The sequence below is a fragment of the Orcinus orca genome, chromosome 7, assembly GCF_937001465.1.
Source record: "Orcinus orca chromosome 7, mOrcOrc1.1, whole genome shotgun sequence".
Classification (NCBI taxonomy): domain Eukaryota; kingdom Metazoa; phylum Chordata; class Mammalia; order Artiodactyla; family Delphinidae; genus Orcinus; species Orcinus orca.
This window is the reverse complement of record NC_064565.1, coordinates 61052031-61078777: the sequence shown is the minus strand read 5'-3', so window position 1 is coordinate 61078777 and position 26747 is coordinate 61052031. Positions and strand designations below refer to the sequence as shown.

General features: G+C 42.9%; 1 protein-coding gene across 5 annotated transcripts in view; it reads right to left on the bottom strand.

Moving 5' to 3' along the window:
* Positions 1-7215: 7215 nt before the first annotated feature.
* The window catches only part of RAPGEF4 (Rap guanine nucleotide exchange factor 4), a 320536-nt gene continuing 301004 nt past the window's right edge, over positions 7216-26747 (bottom strand). For all 5 annotated transcript variants that reach the window (XM_004267312.4, XM_004267313.4, XM_049712252.1 and 2 more), the window contains 5 exons: positions 24051-24101; positions 23184-23271; positions 22704-22768; positions 10949-11003; positions 7216-8063 (listed from right to left, as the gene is read on the bottom strand). In XM_004267312.4, the coding sequence (XP_004267360.1) occupies positions 7936-8063; positions 10949-11003; positions 22704-22768; positions 23184-23271; positions 24051-24101 (387 nt within the window). In that variant the 3' untranslated portion in view covers positions 7216-7935. The remainder of the gene's footprint in view (positions 8064-10948; positions 11004-22703; positions 22769-23183; positions 23272-24050; positions 24102-26747) is intronic.

Genomic DNA, 26747 nt, shown 5'->3' with positions numbered 1-26747 from the left:
TTGTTCTTTTGGGGTTCTATCTTGTTCCTTCATCTGGGACATATTCCTCTGGTGCCTCATTTCGTCTAACTTTCTGAGTGTTCTGCAGGCTGCAGGTTGTAATTCTTCTTGCTTCTGCCGTCTGCCCCCTGGTGGATGAGACTAAGAGGCTTGTGCAGGCTCTCTGGTGGGAGGGACCAGTTCCTGCCCACTGGTGGCCAGGAGCTGGGTCTTGTCCCTCTGAGCAGGGCCGTGTCAAGGGGTATGTTTAGCAGGCTGCTGTGTCCTCAGGAAGACTTTTAAGCAGCCTATCTGCTGATGGGTGGGGCTGTGTTCCTGCCCTGTTGGTTGTTTGACCTGAGGTGTCTCACCACTGGAGCCTATAGGCTGTGGGGGTGGGGCCAGGTCTTGGTGGCCTCCAGGAGGGCTCACACCAGTGAGTACTCCCCAGAGCTACTGCCGCCAGTGTCTTTGTCCCTGCAGTGAGCCACAGCTGCCCCCCCACCTCTGCAGGTAGACCTGGCCCAATCTCTCATGAGGTCACTGCTTTTTTCCCTGGGTCCTGATGTGCACGAGACCTGTGTGCGCCCTCCAAGAGTGGAGTTTCTCTTTCCCACAGTCCTGTGGAATTCCTGCGATCAAACCCTGCTGGCCTCCAAAGGCAGATTCTCTAGGGGGGCTTCTCCTCCCATTGACAGACCCCCAGGCTGGGGAGCCTGACGTTGGGCCCAGAACTTTCACTCCTGTGGGAGATCCTCTGTGGTATAATTATTTTCCAGTTTGTGGGTCGCCCACCTGGCAGGTGTGCGATTTGATTTTATCGTGGGTGCTCCTCTCTTACCATCTTGTTGTGGCTTCTTTGTCTTTGGATGTAGGTTTTCTTTCTTGGTAGGTTCCAGCATTTTTTGTTCGTTGGTTGTTCAGCAGTTGTGATTTTGGTGTTTTCATAAGAAGAGGTGAGCTCATGTCCTTCTACTATGCCATCTTGTCTCCATCTTTTGATGTCCTCTTTTACATCATCATGTTCATCCTTTTGCTGTTCATTGTAGTTATAATTGCTTTCACAATTAAATTTTTTTTGTTTTTCTTAGAAATCTACTGACTTATTTAAGTGATATACTTTCCTATTTAAGTGTTCTTGCTCTAAATTATCCCATAGGTCTTGCATATTGCTTTTTTTTTTCCCACTTGCTTTTCTGTCTGTTGTTTTGATTGGGTAATTTCCATTAATCTATTTTCCAGATCATCTGTTCTTCCTCCTGTGTTATTTAGTTTGCTATTTATTGCCTTCAGTTTTTGTTTTGGCAAATGAATTTTCATTGGCTCCTCTTTATAGTCTCTAGTTCCCTGTCACAGTGATTTGCATTTCTTTTTCCTTTGCTTTTTTTTTTGGGCCACAACATGCATCTTGTGGGATCTCAGTTCCCTGACCAGGGATTGAACCCAGGCCACAGCAGTGAAAGTGCCGAATCATAATCACTAGACCACCAGGGAACTCCCTGAATTTCTATTGATAGCCTTTTAAATTCCTTTAGTATTTTTATTACTTCCTTTTTAAACCTGGGGTCTCGTAGACTGGAGAGGTCTGTTTCATTGTTTGTTCTTTCAGGGGAATTCTTTTGTTCTTTAATAAGAGTAATTGGGAGTAATTCCTCTGCTCTTTCATTTTACTTGGCTTTCTCTGAACTTAGGAGAAACAGTTATCTGCTGTGGTCTTGAAGTACCGTTTTTATGTGGGAGTGCCCATGTGTAGCCTATGTCAGTCTAATATTGTTGGTGTGAGGATTGTTTTTGGTATGGATGTCTGCCATGTCTTTCCTCAGTGTGTGCTGGCTGTTATCCCCTCGTTAGGGTGTGTGATTGCTGTTGTGGTGACCAGAGCCTGCTCTGGCTGTTGAATGGGGCCTGCTCTTTGCTCTGGGGTTGTCACATCCCTGTGGGCGTCAGAGTCTGCTCCCCAGTTGTTGGAGTAGAAGCCCTGAGATCCGTTTCAGAGCTGTGGTGTGAGGTAGGCATTACTGGAGAACTCCTGCTGGGAGAGGAGGCCCTGAGTATTCCTCCACAGGAGCTGTCCACGTGGAAGTGCACTCTGTGGTGTCATTTGTCATGTGTTGTGTGGGCTCACGAAGTACACTATTGTTGGCACTGCCCTCAGCATTGCCTCAACCCTGGGAATGCAGGAAATAAGTCTGGGTATCCCTCAGGCACTGTGCTCACAAAGCCTCCGGCCCAGATCCACTGAAGTCTGGTACCCAGACCTGCTGTAGTCATGCACCTGGACACACAGTGGGAGCTACAGTAATCAGCTCACATGCCAGCCCTGTCTCCTCGTGAGTGAACCCACAAAGCCCGCTGCTGTTAATGCTGGACCCACCACCACCATGGGAGCACCAGCAATCTGCTTGGATATCCTGCAAGCGCTGAGCCTACAGAGCTACTGGAGGCGTAAATCCCAGGAATTCGCACAGTTGTGGGGAATTGGCTCAGATTTCAGACCCACCTCCGTGTGTGCGCAATCCACAGGTGCTTGCATGCTCCCAGGGCTCAGAGGCAGAGCCGCGCCAGCTGTGAGCATGCTGAGAATGGGGCTGCTGTGGTGGGACCCCACCCCTCCTTTCATATGCAGCTTAACAATGGGGTTTTTATGGCAGACCTGGGCTCCATCCTGTGCAAACCCCTCGTTGTGGCCTGGACCACACTCCAGTCCCTTTGGGCTGTCTCTGTGCAGCCAACCCTAGTCCTCTCCCCGGGTCTGCACAAGGACAACATTGTATGGTTCCACTTAGATGACGTAACTTCCAAATCCATAAGAGTGAAGCAGTAGTTTGCAGGGGCTGGGGGGAGGGGGAAGTCGAGAGTTATTATGTAATAGGTAGCTTCAGTTTAGGTTGATGAAAAGTTTTGGAGATGGATAGCAGTGATGGTTGCACAACAGTGTGAATGTACTTCATGCCACTGAACTGTGTACTCAGAAATGCTTAGAATGGTATATTTTATGTTATGTGTATTTTACCACAACAAAAAATTAAAAAGTGGCCCAGTGTAGACCAAGTAAGGAGGAAGAAGGATGTTTGACTCTGTGTGGGTTCTGGGTCTGCCACTGCTCTTTAATATTTGCCATTATGCACAATTCCCTCTGCCCTACGTTTTAAGCCTGCATCATAAGTAGTTAAGGAATTAGATTTGACACATGTGGCATCCACAGTGAGGTATCATAAAGCAATGGCCCTGCCCCGTAAGGGCTGCCATTAGAAATGCAACCCCTGCCTTTAGCACTTCGGGCTTCCTACTGCTCTGGGGTAAAAGATGAAGCTCCTTAGAAAGGCCTTGCAAGGCTGTGCACACGCTGAGCCCAACTTAGGTCTCCAGCACACCTTGAAGCCTGCTCACCCTTGCTCTCTCTGCTCTTCCACGGTGAGCTTTCCACCATCAGTTCTTCGTGCTGCCAAGGTTGTTTCCTCCTTAGAACGTATTCTCTCCTCTCTCTGCTTAGTTAGCATTTTCCTCCTTCAGTGTTCAGGTCAACTGTTCCTGCACAGAAAACATTTCCTCACCTCAGATCAGGTTAAATCCTCTTACTACATGTTCTGGCAACCCCACATCCTTTCTTGGAAGTGATTTTATATTTGTTTGTTTCTTTATTTGATTACTCTTCTGTCTTTCCCAATAGGTGATAAGCTCTAGGAGAACAGGGATCCTCTAGCTTTTCTCACATTGAATCCTGAGCTCCTAGAGGGCCTGGCACTCACTCATAAGCCCCTCAATCATTATTGGCTAGTGAATGAATGAATAGAAAGATAACTAACAATATCAAACTAAGTCAAAGATTCTTCTCCAGTTTATAAGTCATTGATGCTGTGACCTGCCCATCGAATACATTCTTCTCCATGTAAGACACATAGAGAAAGTTAAGATTATTTCACAGCAAGAGATGTAATAAATTTTATTTTTATTTATTTATTTATTTATTTTGCGGTACATGGGCCTCTCACTGTTGTGGCCTCTCCCGTCGCGGAGCACAGGCTCCGGACGTGCAGGCTCAGCGGCCATGGCTCACGGGCCCAGCCGCTCCGCGGCACATGGGATCCTCCCGGACTGGGGCACGACCCTGTGTCCCCTGCATCGGCAGGCGGACTCTCAACCACTGCGCCACCAGGGAAGCCCAAGAGATGTAATACATTTTAGATTGACAGCAAAAAGAAAGCTATTCAAGGTAGGGGTTCATTTTTACAACACTGCATATTCTATGTTGATTTTTCAAAAAAAAATTATAAGTACAACTTGAAACCAGAATGACACTTAAGTTTCTCCCACTGGTAGTTATTGAACCTCATTCATATTTCAGAGGAAATACCATTGAATTCAGGAGAAATCTATTTAACCTGCATGACATTCAAAAATTGCTGGAAAAGCTTAGCTCCTGTACACTGTGCCAGTGACCTTGCTAAGCAGGTATGTGAAACACTTAAATGTATAATTTTGTACAGGTGCTTTTGGTAAAAACATTCTTTCTTCTTTCTTATATCTTCCAGCTAACCTCATTATCCTCCTTGCGACCCTGTAGGCATCTCATTTTCTCTTGGCTTGTTTGCAAATTTTAAAATATCAACTGCATCTCCTGCTTCAGGAAGAGTTGTTTGGCTCCTACTCTCCATTTTTACTGTGTGAATTCTTTTACTTCGCCATCAGTACCTTGAATAATGGAGTTTAATGCATTTTCAAAGAAGCCAGACATAATTAAAAATCTCTTATCTTTATTAAGTAAAGCAATACTTATTCTCATTTGGAAGACCAAGGGGAATATACATGGGAGAATATGTATTAATTTTGAATAATGTGGAAACTATATTAAAATAAGGTCATAAGGGGTCAGTCACCATGGAGTTGGGGAAAAGAAGCTGTCATGTAGGATACCAGCTTTTAAGTAAGATAGGAGTAAGGAAGAGTAAACAAGAGCAAGGATGCCCAAGGGATAGGCTGTCAGCTTAATTTGTCAGCTTTTAAAATTTTCTAAGGAAAGGAAAACTACATAATGGTGGAAAATCATTATATATTATATAAGGGAAACTTCGCAGCTGATACTGAAGTCTATGAGATAGTAAAATGCTGAAAAATAATGACTTCAATAAAATTTATTCAGTGACTTTTTTTTATTCTCTAGTAAATCCTAGGCTTTGTGTCTGACTCTGGATAGGAGGCGTAACATTGCATAAAACACCACCCTGTACCTGGGGACCTTGAATGATTACATAAATGAACACAGAAAGGCATTTGGCTGCCTTAGTGTTTCTCAAAGAGGCCTTTAACTGTGGATGTTAAAAGGGACTACAGGAACTTCTCTGGTTGCGCAGTGGTTAAGAATCCACCTGCCAATGCAGGGGACACGGGTTTGAGCCCTGGTCCGGGAAGATCCCACATGCCGCGGAGCAACTAAGGCCAAGTGCCGCAACTACTGAGCCCGCACGCCTAGAGCCTGCGCTCCGCGGCAGGAGAAGCCACCGCAATGAGAAGCCCATGCACTGCAACGAAGAGTAGCCCCCGCTCACCGCAACTAGAGAAAGCCCGTGCAGAGCAACAAAGACCCAACACAGCCAAAAATAAATAAATTTATAAAAGGGATTACAGCAGGACTTCTCAGAGCCTTGAATATGTTAATGAACATTGGGAATCATTTCTAAGGGGGTATATTATATTATCGTTCCCAAATTTTTGAAGATGTCATCTTGGTTTTGTGTTTTGCTCTGCAATTGTGCGTGTTTTGGGAGGAACAGCTTATGAACTTGTGAGGTTTTTTTTTAACATCTTTATTGGAGTATAATTGCTTTACAATGTTGTGTTAGTTTCTGCTGTACAACAAAGTGAATCAGCTATATTATAGTATACGTATATCCCCATATCTCCTCCCTCCCACCCTCCCTATGCCACCCCTCTTGGTTGTCACAAAGCACCAAGCTGTTCTCCTTGGGCTATGCGGCTGCTTCCCACTCGCTATCTATTTTACATTTGGTAGTGTATATATGTCCATGCCACTCTCTTGCTTCGTCCCAGCTTACCCTTCCCCCTCCCCGTGTCCTCAAGTCCATTCTCTACTGAACTTGTGAGATTATAGCCTGGAATACACTCTGGAAAATGCTGACGTTAAAAAACAGACATGGGTCCGGAAATTAAATAATTTTGGAAAATTTTTCATCAAATAGTATACCAATTGCTTAAATCACTGAGAAATTGTGTAGGACCCATAACAGGCAGCTCTAAAATCTCGTGCCTCTTCATAGCAGCAGTATTCCTAATAGCTGAAAAGTGGCAACCACCCAAATGTCCATGAATTGATAAATGGGCAAACAACATGTTGTATATCCATATCATGGAATATTATTCAGCTGTAAAAAGGAATGGAGTACTGATACCTGCTACAATGTGGATGGACCTTGAAAACATTACGCTAAGTGAAATAAACCAGACACAAAAGTCTCCATATTATATGATTCCATTTAAACAAAATGTCCGGAATAGGTAAATCCACAGAGACAGAAAGCAGATTAATGGTTTCCAAGGACTGGTGGGAGATGAAAATGAGGAGTGGCTGCTAATGGGTATGGGGTTTATTTAAGGGATAAGGAGAACATTCTGGAATTATATAGTGATGATGGTTGAACAATCTTATGAATATATTAAAAACCACCAAATTGTACACTTTAAAAAGGTGACTTTTAGAGTATGTGAATTTTATTTCAATGAAAAGAAATCCAGGATCCCATCATACCAGATGGTTATCTCTCCCATATTATAGGAATTGAGAACAACACACCTTTTCTTGTCACAATTATATTTAATGAAGATAGTAGCTGTTATTTACAGAAGATATACATACATACAATTCCTACACATTAAATGTAGCCTAATTGTGAAAACAGGAAAAAATGTACTCCAAAATTACATACTAAATAAATAAAAAGTAATTATTTGGCACAATATCTATCATGTAGCAAATAAATAACTCTATACCATTGATTGAATGAACTATTTACAATATTTGAAAGTGCAAAACAATTGCTGAAAATTAAGATATCTGTGATAACATTTAAGTCCAGAAAATATGTGGGTTTTTTAATCAGTAACAATAATTAGCCAATAGTAAAGGTTTTTTTTAATGCCCAGGAAAATAATTTTGAAAAATGTTTTCTGAATATTGTGCTCTTTTGAAGTGTCTTTTTTTTTTTTAATCTTAACGCTAGCAATTTTAAGAACCTTGGAGTTTCTCAGTGGAATTCTTATATATGTACTCCTGATTTGTAAGTTTAAAAAAGTTACATTGTAAACATAAATATTATTCTATATGTCATTCAGAAATTACAGACCAGTCCTCCCTAAATTACATAAGCAGCCAGAATGTTTTGTAGTAACGTGGTCGGGTACAGTTCCTTCAGAGGTAAAACTATGAAGATGGAAGAATACAGTCTCTAATTTGGAGTTACACGGATTCCTCAACCCCTTCCAAAACCTCCATGCTCAAATCAAAATGTTGAGTTAGAAATTATGAAACTATACCACCAACGATGCAGGCAAATAAATACCATTTGTAGCACATCTCATCCTGTAAACACTCCTAGAAAAAAATATCAGCTTGATACTTCTCTTGACAATGATATTTCTACCATACTCTTCATGTGGGTCTTATTTTATGTTTCAGCAAAGAAGATGGCACAACTGGAAATAAAATACGGTGACTACAAACGGGGGATTCCTAAGCTAGTGTGTGCAAGCTGTGTGCAAGTCAAAGAATTTCTTCTTTTGTCATGACGCTGGTAAGCTGAATGCAGCACTGAGATGTCTCAGGATGGGTTTTTGCTTGTTTTATAGAGTTCTCTAGTGACAATACAGTGAGTACTAGCATAAATGGCATTTTTGAAAGATTGTGGACTGGACGCAAACCGTTGTTCTGAGCACTTCAAATGTCTATGGTCGACGAGGCTCTAATCTGTGTGACATCTGTGATAAAGTTCTCTGGTTGTCAATCACATTTAATTGTCGTACATAACTCCGGACATCCTGATGGTTTTTATTAGCCTGAGCTGCATCAGGATCTGTTGAAGGAGAAAAGAGCAGGATTAGCGTTGCATAATATATGGATATAAGATACAGCCTAATTTACTCCAGCTTTTACATTTATCATAAATTCCTGGGTCCCATCAAGACCTTTCAACATGTTATATTCATTGAAATGTTTCTACTTGGATGTTCCATCTCCTCCCTCCCACCCTATTCTTCCCCGGAATCACATATTTTGATCATTTTCCTTTGCATTACATATTGTAAAAAAAAAAAAAAAAAAAAGGCACCAAATAAAAGTGAAAGCATCGCCTGACAGCCCTGGTTATACATTAAAATTGTTTGCCCTTGCCATCCCACCTGTGTCTCACACTCCCTTTGATCCAGATGAGGACTAATGGCATAGTTTTCATTAGCTCCTAACAAAAGCACTTAACACCTGGGCTGAACTGAAGCAAGCAAGTGTGAGACTAGTAAGTCCGACTCCCCTCATTACTTGCATACAATATACAGCATTATTGCATAGATTGTGTGTTCTTAGAGACTGTCCATACTCAGAAAAAAAAAAGAAAAATCAACTCGGGCTGAAGGCATGACTTGTGCCCGGCCTTCAATTCTCCGATGCTATTTGTTCTGAAATCCCAATTACCATTCTAGTCTCATCCACTCCCCAAAGCACTCGAGCAGCAGAGCTATCTGAAGTTAACCAATTTCCCTAAAACTAGGCTGAAAGAAGAATCAAAGGCTCAGATCCCTACACAGCGAACAGACATGAATGAGGAAGGCCATTTGACAGTGGTGAACTGGAAACACAGTTCCCTTCAGAAGTGACTACGCTGCTCTTGCATGCTGATGCCACGTGGGGATCTGCACCCTGAGTTGCCGGATCTTCCTTTTTTTCTAGAGAAATGAGAAATCTGGATTTCTTCTCTGGGAATTCTTCCATTTTTGAATGGTGACATTATTTCACAATAAAAGGGAAAAAAAGCTCTGTTTAGATCCAACACCTTGGCCATGGTCCCTGGGTGGCCTCTGCCCTGCGGATCCCTGGTGTGGGACACTGGGAGTGGCCAAGCCAGCCTGGACTCTGGACCAGTGTTCTTTCCGCCATAGCACACTGCCTTCTGCAGTCCATCTGTTCTCTTTAGATCCACACACCACTCCCAAAGACAATTAGAATGCCATCTGCATGAGGGGCGAAGGGGAGTGCTGCAGGTCTGAACGCAGAAAAGCAGAGAAAAGATACAAAGGCCCCCACTTGCTCTAAGAAGAAACTCATCAGTGTAATTATCACATATAAATAATGCCACAGTGTTTAATTTCCTCGCTTGTCACTGGCAGTGTACTCTACATTTACAATATAGTGTAATTACATTGTACATATTCCCACAATGTTTATGAATCTATTCTTATAGCTTTATCTATAGATTTTTGACTTCGGGGCTAAGCAGCTGTTGTTTACCAGCAGTTACTGATAACTTCAACAAATGCAGTGGAGATTTGTATATATAAAATTTCCCCCCATGTCTCTAGGAGATATAGGAGAACGTAGGAGTTACTTCCAAAGAAGTTTATAGAACAAAATATATTCTATCTTGGTTCTTCTCTGGTTCTTGGACCTCATGGAGAACCTTCTCAAGGCTTTGAACCCTCTTAGGCACACAGCATTTGTGTTTAATTTCAGGAATTTCCTAGAACCCCCTGAAGGGCCATGGATTCTAGGTTATAAACCTTTGTTGTGTAGACTGGCGTCACTTATATATTCTCATACTCACTTGTATAACTGCCTTATGATCGTGTCTTTATACATATAGTAAATCACTAGATGAAGAGATATGAGAGACTGTAATTCTGGCAGAATCCACATAAGATCAGTTGATGAGGTGCAAGCCTGCACCTTTTGGAAGGAAGAGGAGGCATAATCATTTGAATCAAGTTTTTAAAGACCTTGCTCCCCAAGTCAAGACTATTTTTCCTAGATTTCCCCCCCGGGCATTAAAAAATGAATGTTTAGCAGTTCTGGTATCCTGTGTTAGCAGACCCTCGCTTTGGGCCAGTCCTGTGCTAGGAAGAGCAAAGATAGCTCTGATGAATAAAACAAGAAGCTTTTAGTCTCTGAGCACTAGGTTTATTGGAGGGGATGGTACTGGTAGCCTCGAAGTCATGTCAAATTATCATGTTAAGTTAATGAGCCCAATGACTTCAATGACTCATACAATGAAGTTATTAGCACAAAACTTTCTAGGGGCTACCTTCTCACTCCCAGACCGGCTGCAGGGAGCCAAAGCTCCAGCCCCTACCCAAAGTCCTAGTCCAGAGGAGACAGTAGCACTGGCCTGGCAGGGTGATCTGCTGCGATGATGCAACTTAACTCCCAACAGTTTAAACTTGCTATTTATTATTAGTGACGCTTTTCTATTAAAGCATTGTATTATACCAGTTTCTGTACAGATTTAAGAAAAACACCTTAATTCACCTAGACATTCTAGAAATATAATATGAATTCCTGCTGTGGGACCTTTTACACATGTACTTACAGACATTGATGCCTTCTCGCAACACCCCAAGAGACAATATTGTCTTTCCCAGTTTATAAACGACAGAATGAGTCATTACGAGTTGATGTGAGTTTCTCAACGTGAAGCAGTGAGTCATAAAGAGAGTTGGTTAGAGTCAGGATTTGTTGGCAATCATGCCTTAGTTGTCTATCCACTCTGTTAAGAGCAGATGAATTCTCTAAGTTCATTCATAAAATAATATTCTTATGGTTATTTTAAATGCAAGGCCCCTATCCCATGGGATTCGTGGTCCAAAGGGTCTCTGACACCATCAAATATTGTCCAGACTTCTAGAATGTCTCAGTAGCCTCACTGAAAAGGACTTAGCCACCAAGATCCATATTGCAGCGGCATTAACTTACTGAAGGGTTGGCTCCTGCAGTATCTCACCGTTCTGGCAGTATTTGCAATCATGCGCTAAAAAGAATAAAAAGAAGAACTGAAATGCAGGTAAACTTAGTGTAGAATCCAAAAAAGAAAACAAACCGTTATTTATTTCAGCAATACCTGGGAGCACAAGAAACAGCAGGTTCTGAGATGTGGATTATCTGGAGGCAACTGGTTGACGTCTAACCTGTTTAATCACTTGAAAGAGGCACCCACCCCCGCATGCCCCCCTCCCACGCATACAAGGTATTTGTCAGGTGAGGAATACTAGTGGCATAACTCTCCTCTAATTGCTTGTTCCTCAAGATGTAAAAAGCAGGCTGTCGTTCCTGAGAAATGGACCTTACTCCTCAGGACTCGTTTTTACCATCCTTTCTTGAGGTCACTGTGAATTTGCAAGAGAACCTGTAACTATTCTAGATCTGGAGAATGGTTAGCTTGTCAAGTTCCTCACAGTAAACAGGACTCAATAATGAGGTGTTTGATGATATTCATGGAACAATCATAGACATTCTATGGCCACATTTTTCCTATACACTATGCATTATTAACCTTTCTCATCTTCCAGCAAAAGTGTGTGTTTTAATGTTCACCTTAATTATGTGATTCCCTCCCTCCTTCCTTCTTCATCCTTCCTGATTATAACACTAACATGCATATTTTAGAATATCGTTTCAGACAGTAACTTCAGTTATATTTTGGTACATTTCCTTCTAATACTTTAAAAAATACATAAGCATGTTTTTCAAAAAACGGAAGTCATAACGTACATGTTTGTTTTGATCTGAATCTTTTCATATGGCATTATGACTTTTCCATGCCATTTGCATTTTAAAATCCTTTTTAAATAAGCAGGTATTCAGTCATGTGGATGGATCATAATTTATTTAACCTTTTAATTTTGTCATTAAGCGATCTCAATTTCTAAGTTTTGGTTGCCATAAAAACTTATAAGGAAACCTTTTGAACTGTGCTCAACTTAGTTAAAAACAAGAAAAGAAAGAAAGAAAGAAATGAAGGACAAGAAACGTAAGGAAAAATATCAGTGAGACTGAAGGGCTGTTTCTGAGTCACCATGTACATTTCTTTTTTTTTTTTTTTTTTTTTTTGGCGGTGCGTGGGCCTCTCACTGCTGTGGCCTCTCCCGTTGCGGAGCACAGGCTCTGGACGCGCAGGCTCAGCGGCCATGGCTCATGGGCCCAGCCGCTCCGCGGCATGTGGGATCTTCCCGGACCGGGGCACGAACCCGTGTCCCCTGCAACGGCAGGCGGACTCTCAACCACTGTGCCACCAGGGAAGCCCTACATTTCTTGCTCGTGGTATTTTAAGGGTAACTGTGTAACCTCTCGGGACACGGGGACCCCCAGTCTCTGTGTAACATCTCAGGACACCTTTGCTCTCAAGGCGGTCCGCAGAGATGGTGGATTAATTCTAACACTAGCAGAAAATCTGTTAAGGCTCCAGCCGGGAAAGGAGACTTTCTAATCTCTGAGTGGCTGTTTACTTCCAGTCCTTGCTTTTTTCTCTCCTGGAACCTTGGCTTTGCCAAAATATAGAAAATGGCTCTGAGAAAACTGATGTAGTGTTAAAAAAAAAAATCAACTTATTTGGCAGGGAAGTTTTTTCATAGAGAGTTGGAACTTTACAAATATGTACAGGTGAACATTCATAATACCTCACTAAATACTGCTCTGAGGCCTGTGGCATGCACCAAGTGACATCTGTCTGCACTGGGTAATTTCTCATACACAAAGAGGCACTTGGAAAAGTTAGAACTTCACGTTCGTAAAGGTTCCTGCAAACCAGGACGTCCGTTGATCAGCATGAGAAATATATTACAAATACCTCCAAGAAAATGTAACATACAATGTATAATTAGCCTCTGATATATGGAGCCCTGAAATAAACAGTAACTACGATAATTTTCCTGCTAATTTACTTTAAGTTGTTTTTTCGCTTCTCCAAGGGCTTTGCACTTGAAGGGCACAAGTATATTCCATGTAGAATTATTGTAATTCTTCAGATATTGAATGGAGTGTAATTACTGAAAACCCTGGGAAATGCTGCCAGTGTGCCCCTCCGAAGAATAATAAAACAATTAGCAGGGGTCAGAAACCTCTTCCTATACCATTTTGTAGGGAGTAATTGTTCTGCTTTTCAGTTTTGAAAGCTAAAACATTTCATTCTGACTTTGGTTTTGGACTGCTCTTTACAGCTATACTCAGAGGCTTCATAATTTTTAGCTCATTATGTAGTTTAAAACGTGAGAACAATTGTTTAAATCAGTAATTTCCAGCTCTGGAGTTCATTCTACCTTTCTAAATCTTTGATTAATTTTAATAATGGTTTTAATTTTGACGTATCCCTTTTAATTGTACTCAGAGATAACTTCAGTTTAACTTTGCAATCCACATCTGGCTTTGCAATGAGGCCCATTCTTTCCCTTTGAGGTGGCTGCACAATAATGTAATATGTAAACCCTTAGTAACAGCACCCGGACTCTACTAGCACTGCTGGTCAATGCAGTTACAGAATGCTTTCACAAGGCCAAAGAAGGGTTAACTTGTTATTTCTAACCCCACCCTCTTTTGCACCCACTGACACATGCAATATTTAATATGCTGCTAACAGCTACAAGGTGCTTTCCTGGGGCTGCAGAAGGAGACTTCAGAAGGCCCCTTCTTCGTTTGTCTCCAGGGGCCTAAGGCCATCAAAGCCTGCCTACAAATAATGGCTCCCCACTGTTTAAAGGCATCAGCAACGAGGAGCTCATCACCTCCAAGGACAGCCCCTTGCAGTTTTAGACATGTATGACTACTGGACATTTCTTTATCATTTTGAGTCCAAGTCCCTTTTTTTTTCCACATCATTATTGAAGTATAATTGCTTTACAATGTTGTGTTAGTTTCTGCTGTGTAACAAAGTGAATCAGCTATATGTATACATATATCCCCATATCTCCTCCCTCTTGCGCCTCCCTCCCACCCTCCCTATACCCCTTTGCTTTTCACCCCACTAATCCTAGTTCTGAGCTCTGGAGGCACAACACATGTGTTTAGTTCCGCTTTAAGGGGACAGTTCTTTAAATACTTGAAGGCAGCTATCACGGACATCTCTTCACCCCCAAGTCTTTTCTGGTTCAGCCTAAATTTTCCCACTTTCTTCACCAGTTTCTCAGAAGTTTCAGGTATCTTGTGGATAGTGTCTAGCGCGGTGCCCTACCCTAAGCAAATCACAGAGTGCAGAAGAAACACGATTTTCCTTCCTCGATCTGGATGATGCCACACATTGAAGTCCACGATTTAAAAAAAGCCACACTGCTGACATCTGAACTTATAGTGAATTAAACCTCTCAGCCCTCTTCACTGAGCTTCCTTCTCTATAGACGTGCAGATGGTTTCTTGGACCAAAGTGGAGGGTTTTGCATTTATCTCCACTAAAAGCCATCCAGTTAGTCTTTCTATTCTTCCGCAGGCTTAAGCCTCACATGTCATTTCTGACGGCAGATGACTGTTCATTCATTGCTGTTCCCAGTGAAGGTTGGCAGAAACTAAGGTTAAAAGACATAGGCTTTATTATCCAACTGCCACAGCAGGGATGAAGCCAAAAGTTATACCCTAGGCTTTGTGGCGCTGCCAGAGCACGCTGGCCTGCCTGGAGCAGTCCAGGCAACTTTCCTACCAAGCCAGGCCAGTGGGAAAATACCTGATCACTCCAAAGCAGAGCTTCTCATCTTTTTTCTTTTCCCATCCCAGCAAACCTGAGGTTATGGCACGCTCCTGTTAGTAACTGGCTTGTTAAAACAGTGATTTGTAATTCAGGGGCAAGGTGAGGGGAATGTGTTCCTTGAGAAGGCGCCTGAATCAGTGCAGGTGGGCAGTGTGAGCCCCTCTTGACACCTGACCTGACTCTGATACAGCCCCACCCCCTGCTGGGAAGCCCCACCTTAGGGTCTGCTCGTCAGCCTGGCCTGGAGGATGCTAGCCAAGAAAGTGGTCCACAGTCAGAATGCCAGGCTTCCCCTTGGGAATCCACATTCCAAATTTCCCACAGCCACCACTTGCCTTGGGACTAATGCAAAGTACAAGTTTTCAGAGCTTCTTTGCAAGAATTAATATGCTCATACAGTTTTTCGTCTACAGGGCTGAGAAGTGGACCCAACTGAAAGCTGATGAACCTCCCTCTGGACGTGAACTCACACAGGGAAGCTCAGAAGGGAAAAATAAGGTGGCAAGAGAAGGCTTCTGTAACTACCCTCAGGTATTATTTATTTCTTCTTTTTCTTCAGTGTTTATGTATTTATTTGGAAGTAATTTCAAACTTCCAGAAAATTTGCAAGAGGAGTCCAGAGAACTCGCATACAACCTGGTGAATGACTCTTAACAAGAACAACCATCTTAAGGGCACTTCCCAGGCGTCGGGCCTGTCCTGTTCGGCAGCTCACCGGGACAGCTGACCAATGGTGAGAGTCTGATCTGGACGAAGGCGTAGACAGCGCATGCCCAGTGACACTGTGTCAGGTATTTATTTCTTTATCAAGCTGAAAACAGAGCGACTCAGAAGCAGATGTCCTGCCTGGGGCCTGAGTTGCACAGTGACCGGCACAAAGATGCTGTCCAGAGAGGGAGTGGCCAGCTGTACGCACTTGAGCCCGGCCCAGGAGCGAGGCCCTGAGGCTGTGGTCCCAAACACAAATCTCTCTCAAGCTCAGATGCAAGTAATTCCTTCTCCTTGAATCCAGTGAGGGGTCAGAGGGGGCTCTTCTCAGATGGGGTCCTCGGGGCCCAGGCCTCCCCATTTACCTTCTGTGGCACCCTCCCCTCGGGGGCAGGCTGGCCACCTTACACCTTCACTCCTATCCAGATGGTCGATGACCCACCAGGCCTCCCCAGCCGTCTCTGGCTTTTCTGGCCAGCTCTGTATAGACTCTTGTGCCCCGTCTAAGCTCTCCTGTCCCTGAAGGGGAGTGGACTTTCACGTCTGTTTTTCAAGTTCAGGCCAGCAGGCCCTCCAGGCAACACCACCGTGCACTGTTCCTCTCCCAACCTCCTACGCACAGCCAGCTGCCAGACGAGCCTGCCTCTTCTTAGGCCACGCTCGCTCTCTGCTCCAAGTCCCTTGAGAAGGTGCTCCCAGATGTCAGGCGTCTTCTAAATGCCTGCCCTCAGACGTTTTTGTCTTTCCTTCTGTTGCCCCTTGAGATCTTTGCCCTCCTTGTTCTTAATGTTTGTAAATTGCTTTTTCTTTTCTTCTTTCTGCCCCTACTCATTGGACTCTGCCCCCGTCCATATGCCTGTCAAATCTAGGATCTCAGTCAACTACTCCTTGCTTACCACGTGTAAAACCACATTCACACCATTCTGTTTATTTCACTCAGACCCTCATATATTTGGGACAAGAATGTTTTTCCACATGTATATCCAGAAATATATTTGTCTCTCACCTGCAAAGACTGTGCCCATGACAGCAACCAAGTGGAATTAAAGGCAAGGTGAGGACCAGAGATAAAAGATAAAAGGGCCCAGGAGCTGAGCCAGTCTTCACCGTATCCCTGAGGAAGAACCCCGGCCCCTCTTCTGGCCTACGGATCTTTAATCCAGGAGGTGAGTGACACACAGATACAAGCATGTAACAGGCATGATGCTCATGGTATATTGTACATACAATGGCCATGGGGACATGGCAGCTCAGGTGTCTGCAGGTGCTTGCAGAATATTGTGCATCTCTCAACGCAGGGAAGGACACTGAAGGACTGACACAATTAGCACTACAGGGAGGAGGGTGGACAGAATAGTGTCGAGTGAGGAACAGAAAGCTAAGGGAGCCATTTTGCGTAAGGTATCGGTAACATAAAATGCTTGGGACATTCTGCTTAATCAGCTTTTCTGATAAAATAGAAAATGCTTTTGGATTAAATCTTTGTTACATAAATTCCTTTATAAATGCTTTAGTGTACTGTCCTATCTCACTAAGTCCAACCCTGGAATATAATTGGGTTATTCTTTTACTCAACAAACACTTTTACTCAAGTATTTCTTGCATACTTCTGATATGCCAGACACCTTTTTGGGTGCTAGAGAAACCAAACGGATAAGATACTTGGTCTAGGACATTTACATTCTAGTGGAGAAGACAGGCAATGAAGAGGCAATAAAGATCATCTTAGAATGTGAAACCAGCTGTCAAAGCAAGGTTATCTGTTGAGATCCAGCTGTCTGGCGAGGTGTGGATGGTAGAAGAATATTTGAAGGATGGTCAGGGAAGACCACTCGGAGGAGGGACACATGAGCTGAGACCTGAATGATGTGAAAGTGTCAGAGTGGTGAAGACTGAAGGAAGACAATTTTGGGCAAAGGTAACAGCTAGTGCAAAGGCCCTGAGGCAGAAAGGAAAAGAAAGAAGGTTGGTCTCACCAACTTGGACTGAATACAGTGTAGATGAAGTGTGAGATGAGGCTGGATGGGGACTCAGGGTAACAAGTCTGGATTTGATTATATTTAACATGGTTTTATTTTCCTCCGATACAGGAAGTTACCTCTCTTTGCGTTTTGCTTTTTCACATTTTTTTTTTAAATTGAAGTATAGTTGATTTACAATATTGCGTTTGTTTCAGGTGTACAGCAAAGTGATTCGGTTATGCATATATATGTAAATATATATTTTTTTCAACTATAGTTTATTACAAGATATTGAATATAGTTCCCTGTGCTATACAGTAAATCTTTGTTGTTTATCTTTTTTATATACAGTAGTGTGCATCTGTTAATCCCAAACTCCCAATTTATCCCTCCCTCAACCCTGCTTCCCCATTGGTAACCCTAAGTTTGTTTTCTACGTCTGTGAGTCTGTTTCTGTTTTGTAAATAAGTTCATTTGTATCATTTTTTTAGATTCCACATATAAGTGATATCATATGACATTTGTCTTTGTCTGGCTTACTTAGTATGATAATCTCTAGGTCCATCCATGTTGCTGCAAATGGCATTAATTTATTCTTTTTTATGGCTGAGTAATATTCTATTCTATATATATATATATATATATATATATATACACACACACACACACACACACATATATATAATATTTTACATATCTATATACACCACATCTGCTTTATCCATTTATCTGTCAGTGGACATTTAGGTTGCCTCCATGTTTTCGCTATTGTAAATAGTGCTGCTATGAACACTGGGGTGCGTGTATCTCTTCTAATTAGTGTTTATCTTTTCTGGATATATGCCCAGAAGTGGGATTGCTGGATCATATGGTAGCTCTATTAGTTTTTTAAGGAACCTCCATACTCTTCTCCATAGTGGTTGTACAAATTTACATTCCCACCAACAGTGTAGGAGGATTCCCTCTTCTCCACACCCTCTCCAGCATTTGTAGACTTTTTGATGATGGCCATTCTGACCAGTGTGAGGTGGTACCTCATTGTAGTTTTGATTTGCATTTCTCTAATAATTAGCAATGTTGAGCATCTTTTCATGTGTTTGTTAGCCATCTGTATGTCTTTCTTGGAGAAACATCTATTTAGGTCTTCTGCCCGTGTTTTGATCAGGTTGTTTTTCGGTTATTGAGTTGTATGAGTGGTTTATATATTTTGGAAATTAAGCCCTTGTCGTTTGCATTGTTTGCAAGTATTTTCTCCCATTCCATAAGTTGTCTTTTCATTTTGTTTATGGTTTCCTTTGCTGGGCAAAAGGTTATAAGTTTATGTCCCATTTGTTTATTTTTGCTTTTTCTATTGCCTTGGGAGACTGACCTAAGAAAATATTGCTACGATTTATGTCAGAGAATGTTTTGCCTATGCTCTCTTGTAGGAATTTTATGGTGTCATGCCTTATATTTAAGTCTTTAAGCCATTTTGAATTTACTTTTCTGTATGGTGTAAGGGAGTGTTCTAACCTCATTGATCTATATGTGGCTGTCCCACTTTCCTAACACAACTTGCTGTAGAGACTGTCTTTTCTCTATTTTGACATCTCTTTTATTACTGTTTTGAACTAGTTTATACCCTTTATTGATTTTTAATACTTCATGTGTTTATGTTTTATTTTCTTAACTGCATATAATCTCCTAAAAGCTAAGGACTACTTTTTGGATTTCTTTATATTTCCTAGCAAAATTCTTTGCCTAGACACTCTACACATATTTAATTGCTTTGAAAAAACATAGCCTTTGGAACATCTGCATTTAGCCCAGTTCATGTATTCTATATAAAGAAGTAAACTTTCAAAGTCCTTTGGTAGATTTCTATTGTGTTGGAAAGGTCTGGGAATTGGGTGGATTTGAACACTTAAAGATTTTTATTTGGAGATTCTTTTTTCCATAGCTTGATATAAGTCCAGTGCTCTAACCGTGAATCTTGTAATAATGTTATTGATGATAGAAGACAAATTGTTGCTAATAATGTAACGGCATGATTAGTGATACAGAAATATAAGGGTTCAAAACATTTCTCTTCCTTTATGAATTAATTAGCTTCTATTACTGTTTCCAGAAGTATAGAAGTTTGCCTTAGGCTTCTCTTTCCAAATAAAATGACTATCTTAAAATAATATTCATAAATAAATCCACCTAAATATGGGTGTGTCTGAAATAGAACCAACCTCCTAATACAGCAGCAACTGTGGCTATCAGCATGCTTCATGCAGCCTGGGGTAGTGGCAGCCAGCCAGCATATTATCCTCTGATCCATTGCTAGTCTACTTCCTAAATGTTATAAATATTCATGTATGCCATAGAAAGCTACAAAGGGCTTTATTCAAACATTTTTTTGAATATTCCTTTATGTTCCCCCCAAAGGAAAGAATGTCTGCTTTTTTTTTTTTTTTTTTTGGCATAAGGATCGGAGTGTGAATTCCCTTTTGTTCATACTCATAAATCCTGAAAACCAATATGCAACAAATTCTCTAATCCTCATTTCATACCTCAAGGGTGAAGAGGTTCAAAATAAAAATACTTCGGGTTGGCATGGTAGTTCACCGTGACTGTGCAATGTTGCCACCAAGAAAAGACATCTGTGCTCCCGACTACCCTGGTGACTTCTGCCCCTGGCAGGGGCTCCCTCAGGGGATACAGCCTATCAGCCCCACAAAGGCTGCCAGCTCTGCTTACCACCTTGGTGAGCACGATGAATGACTGGGAAGCTGCACGGACATGAACCTGAAAAGGGAGACAGACACATCCTTCCCCAGGAATGCAGTAATAACACCAGCCACTAGTGGGAGTTGTAAGTGGTGGTGGTATGGGGGCAGGGGTGGGCTAATTTATGGGGAGAAAAGGCTGGAAAGTTGGCAACAAGTGCCAGGTGGTCTAAGCCCGGTTTAAAGAACATAATCAAATCTTTTTGAAACTCCAGTTCGTTTTTCAGTAACACCTAACTCATGGAAGGGTAACTGTAAAATCCCACTTTCTCATGGTATGATTTATCAAATGAAGTAAAATTGATCACTGCTGGAACAGAGAACTTAACAGTATCCTTTCAGTATCCTTCCTCTCCTTTTCTTTCATAGTGATAGAACCCCTTAATTTTGAGTGGGGCGCATAGATACCCAAAATAAGGACTACATATTCTAACTTTTCATGGGACTGTTTCTTCTGGCCAATAAAATGTGAGGCAAGGGGTGAGTGCGATTCCAGGTCACATCCTTACACGGAAGAAGCAGGTCTTCACGTTTTTCCTTTTCCCTTCCCTCTAGCTGAAACGGGGGTGGTGGTGGTCCACCACCTTGGACCATGTGGATGGTGAAATGGCAAGACAGGAGAAGGCTGGACCCTGACTGCTTCGTGGAGCAGAGCTTCCATACTTGGACATTTAAGTGCGAAAGGAATAATGGCTAACTTAGGTTTCCATTACTGCAGCTGAACTGCTGTCTTAGCTCTGCAGTTGCTTTCAATCGAAAGTGGACTTTCTCAGAGCAGGATGTGAAGGACCTCTCTCCTCACTGACAGGTATGTCAGAATCTACTGCTGTGGGCACGAAGTACAGAAACAGGGAAGGGGAACTCCCTTAACATCCACTGAATACGATCCTGACTCTTCCTTCCCAGGTTATGGATGAGACACACCAAGATCTAAAAACCCAGATAAAACAGCTTTCGTCCTCCTTGACAGATATTTTTGCTGTTCTTGTTTGTTCTGTTAACTTTAACAATCAAAAGTTCTAAAGCCCAGTCAACTCTTTAGGAAACTCTGACTTCTATGCCTCTGTGCACACGTATATTTTACAGTCAGATGGGTTGGCTTAGCTACCCCTGAGTGACGCGGGAGGTTCTTTACCTATTTGCTAAATCTTTCATTTCTGGACAACAAGTTTTCTTTTGAGAAATCAGGGAAATATGTTTAAGTCTCCATACTAATAAGTGAGCAAAGAATGTTTTTACTTTGATCGCAGAATGATTAAACCAACACAGTAATAGAGATGTTCCTACCCTACCCTTGGTATGCGCGGTAGAGGAGAAGACTGCTGAGAAATATTTGCCCTCTAGTACAGGGTGTCTTTGAGGAGTGTGGACTCATGTGCTATTTCCTAAGAAGTTTAAGGCACGGGCCACAGTGCCCAGCACTTGCTGCAGTTCTTTACCAGGCTGGGCTTTGCAACGTGCTCATCCCCAAAGTTGAATGGTAGGATCCTTACGGGATGACTGCAGGATGTTGCGAATTCTGGAGTCACACACAGTGGCTGGATTTCGGGAAACAATTAGAACAGTTTGCTGAGAAGAATGCTTACAACGCTGTATGGCTTACCGGAAGCCTTACATACTCTGGACCCACCAGTAATCCCCAGGGGTAGATGGTGTGCCAAGAATCCCCATTTTCTGTTGGGGAAATTGACCCACGGGGAACTTAAGGGACACCTACAAAGTGATGAAGCTGAGAACGGACCCTCGTGTCTCCTGAACTCCGAGCTCTGAGCTTTTCCTGTAGCGCCACGTCCATCACTGCAAAGCGAACCACGGGCACGTTCTCACCCACACAGAGATAAAACCCTACCACCCCATCCATGCGGGCTGCAGCCAAAGGACTTAGAAGACAATGGAGCATTCCTGAACATGCACTATGTCGCTAAAGAAAGGCTTTGGCAAGACCTGCCTTATTGCTTCACAGAAGATAAGAAACGGCAAAGTAACTAATGCTTTTCTTGGGGGGTCGGGGGGAGGAGGCTGGAAAATAATGACTATGTGCCAGTTCCACACAACTGTTAACTTAAAAAAGTTTGTTTTTGGTTATGAAGATTTTCAAGTTCCCACTCTGAACTTGGGTGAACTTTACTGGCATAAGCAATACACGCTCAGATGACGACTGTATAATAAAGATCCTCTGTAGGTTGCCTTTACCTCCATGCACTAAAGTCAGCTTCAGCAGATAAGCATTTCAAAGGCATCCTGGGGCAGTCTAGCTCCACCAACCTTACGACAAAACAACAACATGGAAGTCACTCTGGAACATTCGTGCATTTTAGCAACAGGCAGCTAAGGACGAAGCACACAGCATAAAAGCTAGCCGCTGCTGTGAGCTGCGGCACAAATACTATTCAATTTCACAAAAGAGAACTGACAGACTAAAAGAGGTAGCCAATTTGAACTGAATATTTCACAGCTCCTTTATGTGTAACTAGCTTTTTAACATGGCAGCATCTATGGAAATTATTTCCTTTATTAGTACAAATGCAAATTTTATTTTTTAAAAACCATCATGGTTAAGGTTATAATACCATACGTACCATTTTTTCAAAGTTTACTAGATTGTCAATGAATGTCTTGTTCCCCTCGTGAGTAAATGTCATATCTGCAAAGAAATAAAAGTCACATTCGAATCACTAACAGAAATATGTCATACCAAGAAACCAGAATAGCACCATTAGATTATGCTGGAGGATTTGCATGACACTGCAATTGAAAAAAGCCGATAATAGTTCCTTTTATGTTAGGTGTTTACGTTTCTGAAGCACTTTCCCTGAGCTTAGTAAAATTTCCAAACTGACCCTCTGTTGCACTATCAAGTCTTTCAAACCATGCACAGATCCCTGCTCCTCCAATAATCTTTCCAACCCTTTCAGAAAAGTCAGGGCTGAGAGGAGATGATGAGGAAGGTGGAAAGATGGGATCATTCTTCCCAAGGAGGTCAATCTGATTAGGCTCCTGTTCATTTTCTTCCCCACACACTCACCACTGACTCGGCCTGTGCATTTCCTTGGAATTACCTTTAATGAGCAAAGGCATGAAGGGGATGAGAGGAGGGTCCAGCTTGGCTACCGTCAGCCTGTAGGCCCTGTGGTTTCTTGAAGGATCCTTTAGAGAAACAAAGAGATCCTGGTTAATGACTAGTGACACGTGCACCACCCCCTCTACCTCCCAACACACCCAGCCTTGTCATTTCCCAGTCGGGGAGTTTTGAATCGAGTGTAGCTACAAAAGAAAGGTGGCTTCAGTTAAACTGATTTTTGTTTTAAAACAACTTCCTGTATCACATGAAAATAATTTACTTTTTGTTTCCTTTTTTCGTTGAACGGGAGATATGCCTCTAGGGATCCAGGGGAGAGATTCCCGTTGAGAGCCCATTTGAAATGTAAAACAACCCCCCAGCTGCGAGATTCCCCTTCTCCTGAAGCACAGCCTCCTTCCTGGGAGCCCAGCTCACCCTCCTACCTGCCTTGCATAGCCAGTCCCGACTTGCCTTCTCTGAAACCCTCCATCACTCCTGCCAAGTCCCACTCACTCCATTTCTGTCCCTTAACACCTCCCAGCCAATGGGGAAAAATAATTTTGGCAAGCCGAGGAAAATGCAGCTTCCAATCCTTAGCCAGCCTGTGCTAGGTGGAAAGGATCCCATTACACTGCTTTTCTTAGTTACACAAATTGACCTTATGTGGGACATAAGTCCTGTTTCAGTTAGTACCTGAGGTGCCGTTCATTAGTCGGACATGCTTGTTTTAGCAGCACTAAAATGGGATCATAAACTTCTTAAAGTCAGACAAGGACAGATAAAATTTCTGAAATGAGAACTTCAGCTAATCGGAAATTGGATTAATGCAGACCGTGAACAGAATAAAGGAGCCACTGTCACTCACCATTAAACTTTCAAACTCCGCATAGAACTTCTTGAACTTGCTTGGCAGTTTCTGTCAAGGAAATGAAAATGCCACACTCATAAGTCACATTCAACATCTAGCTACGTATCGTGTTACCATTTCTAGGGGAAGTTATTACTTTTGGCTCTTAAACATCTCTAAGACAGGCCAGACTGTAATCTGTCTTGTCATTTGAGGATAATCTTAGAGAACTCGTCTTTCCAAAGTCTTAACCTAGTTGAACCAAAACTAACTATGGGTGCTTTGGTCTTAACTGCTTTTATAATGTTTTCTGAAATGGGTTATTCATAGAGAGGGCTGCATTCCCAGACTACAAGTGGTTTGGCATTAACCCTCCACTGTTTTAAACTCTCGCATTCCCACAATTAGGAATTTAGACCAGGGAATATTAGGATTAACAGTTTTGGAAACTACCTAGGTTCAACCCTCCTCCTCCTCTACGACGTAAAGCTACAAGAGAACAGGGATTTTTATCAGTTTTGTTTATTGCTGTATACTGAGGGCCTAAAAGAGTGTCAGGTACAGAGTAAGTGCTCAATACATGTTTAATTGACTAGATTAAACCTGTGTTTTATAGATGGAAGAAATTAAACCTCATAGATTAAATGACATGCCAAAGTCACACAGCTGATGATGGTCAGAGCCTCTGTAACTCACATCTCCTGCCTCCTTTCCTATCGCCTCTATCATATGTGCTATGCTTTCCTACACAAGCATTTCTCCCACAGGATTTCTCTGCCTTGCTATAATACAAAAATAGATAGTTCTATCAATTTAGTCATTTCTCATGGTTATATTTTGGCATATGATTCAATACCACACACTCACACCGTAGGTCAATGATGAATCATCTTTCAATCTGTTGCTTAGGTCCTGAGCTTACAGTAAAGCTGAACTTTTCTAACAGGGTCACACCAAGACATAGCAGCGTGATGTTCCCCATCCCGAGACCGTGGCAGTGCTGACCAAGTCCTGGGCCATGAATGCCCCGCTCAGCTCTGCTTCACACAGTGAAGTCTACCATCAACAACTGACTCACCCCATCAGGCCTCTGCAATCCACCCAAAAGCTCCTCTCTCTTCTTTTTCTCTCTTCTCTGAATGGGTTTGTCACATTCCCATTTAAACACTGTAAACCATCTTATTTTGTTTCTAGGAACTAGTCTCCTTATAATGTCTAAACTCATTGTCCTAGTGCCTCTTTTCAAGTTGGGTTTCAGGGAAACCTGATATCCTCGTTTAGGGGGAAAGGTTCAAAGTGATGAAGGCTGGGATGGGCATCAAGGGATACAAGGGTCTCATGCTCCACGGAGTGTCCAAATCATCATGCTAGGCGATAACTTTCCGTGAACACAGACAATTTACAAAATTAGGAGCGAATGACTTTTTTTTTTTTTTTTTTGCGGTACGTGGGCCTCTCACTGCTGTGGCCTCTCCCGTTGCGGAGCACAGGCTCCGGACGCGCAGGCTCAGCGGCCATGGCTCACGGGCCCAGCCGCTCCGCAGCATGTGGGATCTTCCCGGACCGGGGCACAAACCCGTGTCCCCTGCATCGGCAGGCAGACTCTCAACCACTGCGCCACCAGGGAAGCCCCGCGAACGACATTTTTGGTTAGATCTATCACTCTAGTTCTCTTTCTGTGCTTAGCTGACTTTTGGGTCAAAAGCCGGAGTGCATGTGGTAATAAAACATGTGGGTCTTAATACTATTACCTATCCACATCCCATGCTTTCGGAGCAGGGGTTCTCAACTGGGGGCAATTTTGTACCCACACCCAGGGATATTTGGTGATGTCTACAGACCTTTCCTGTTGTCACAGCTGGGGTGGATGGAGGGAGAGGCGCTACTGGTATACAGTAGATTGAGGCCAGGGGTGCTGCTAAGCCTCCTCCACGGCCAGGACATCACCCCCACCACCCCCCGCCCCATACAACAAAGAAGAATGATCCTGCCTGAAGTGTCAAGACCACTGAGGCCGAGAAACTCGGCTCTGGGTTCTTACTCCCACTGGCTTTATCTCAGAGGCGTCTTTCCCCTCTATGCTGGACCATTCCCTTTGCCGCGTGGCTTCACTCTGTTTTCTGTTTTGTTCATCGACTCTCTCACGCGTGTTTTCTAGTTCCCAGAGGGCAGGCACTATTTCCCACTTTGCTCCTGCTGCCATCGTGCTGTTGTCATGTGGGAAGCATGTGGGAGGGTCTTGGCAGGTCCAGGCAGATAAACCCAAATCAAAGACGCTCAAGAATGAAAGCTCTTCCTACAGAATGATCCAATTACATCTCAACTTAAGAGATAAAGGCTTACGAATGATGAAAGGTGACTCTCCTCTTTCCAGCAATACGCAAGGATGGAAACACAAGCTCACAGGCTGCTGTGCTCCTTCCTCTCCCCGTGGAATGAAGGACTGGCCAATAAACTCTCTCCCTTTGCTGTCTGTCCCCCCCGCCGCCCCCCAAGCAGCCTATTTGTCTCTTTAGACCAGGAAAGGGGATGCTGAGAGTGTTTCCCCCACGCTACGGCCTTAATGTCTAGCTGCTGTTATGTGCACCTATATCTGGCCTTCCCGGACCCCATGAGGCTTCTTTGATTTTTCCCAGCCAAATCATCTGGACTCTGTGAGTGTGAAAAGCTGGAAACAAGTGGGGGAAAGCAGACTCTCTGAGAGGGAACCCTAGA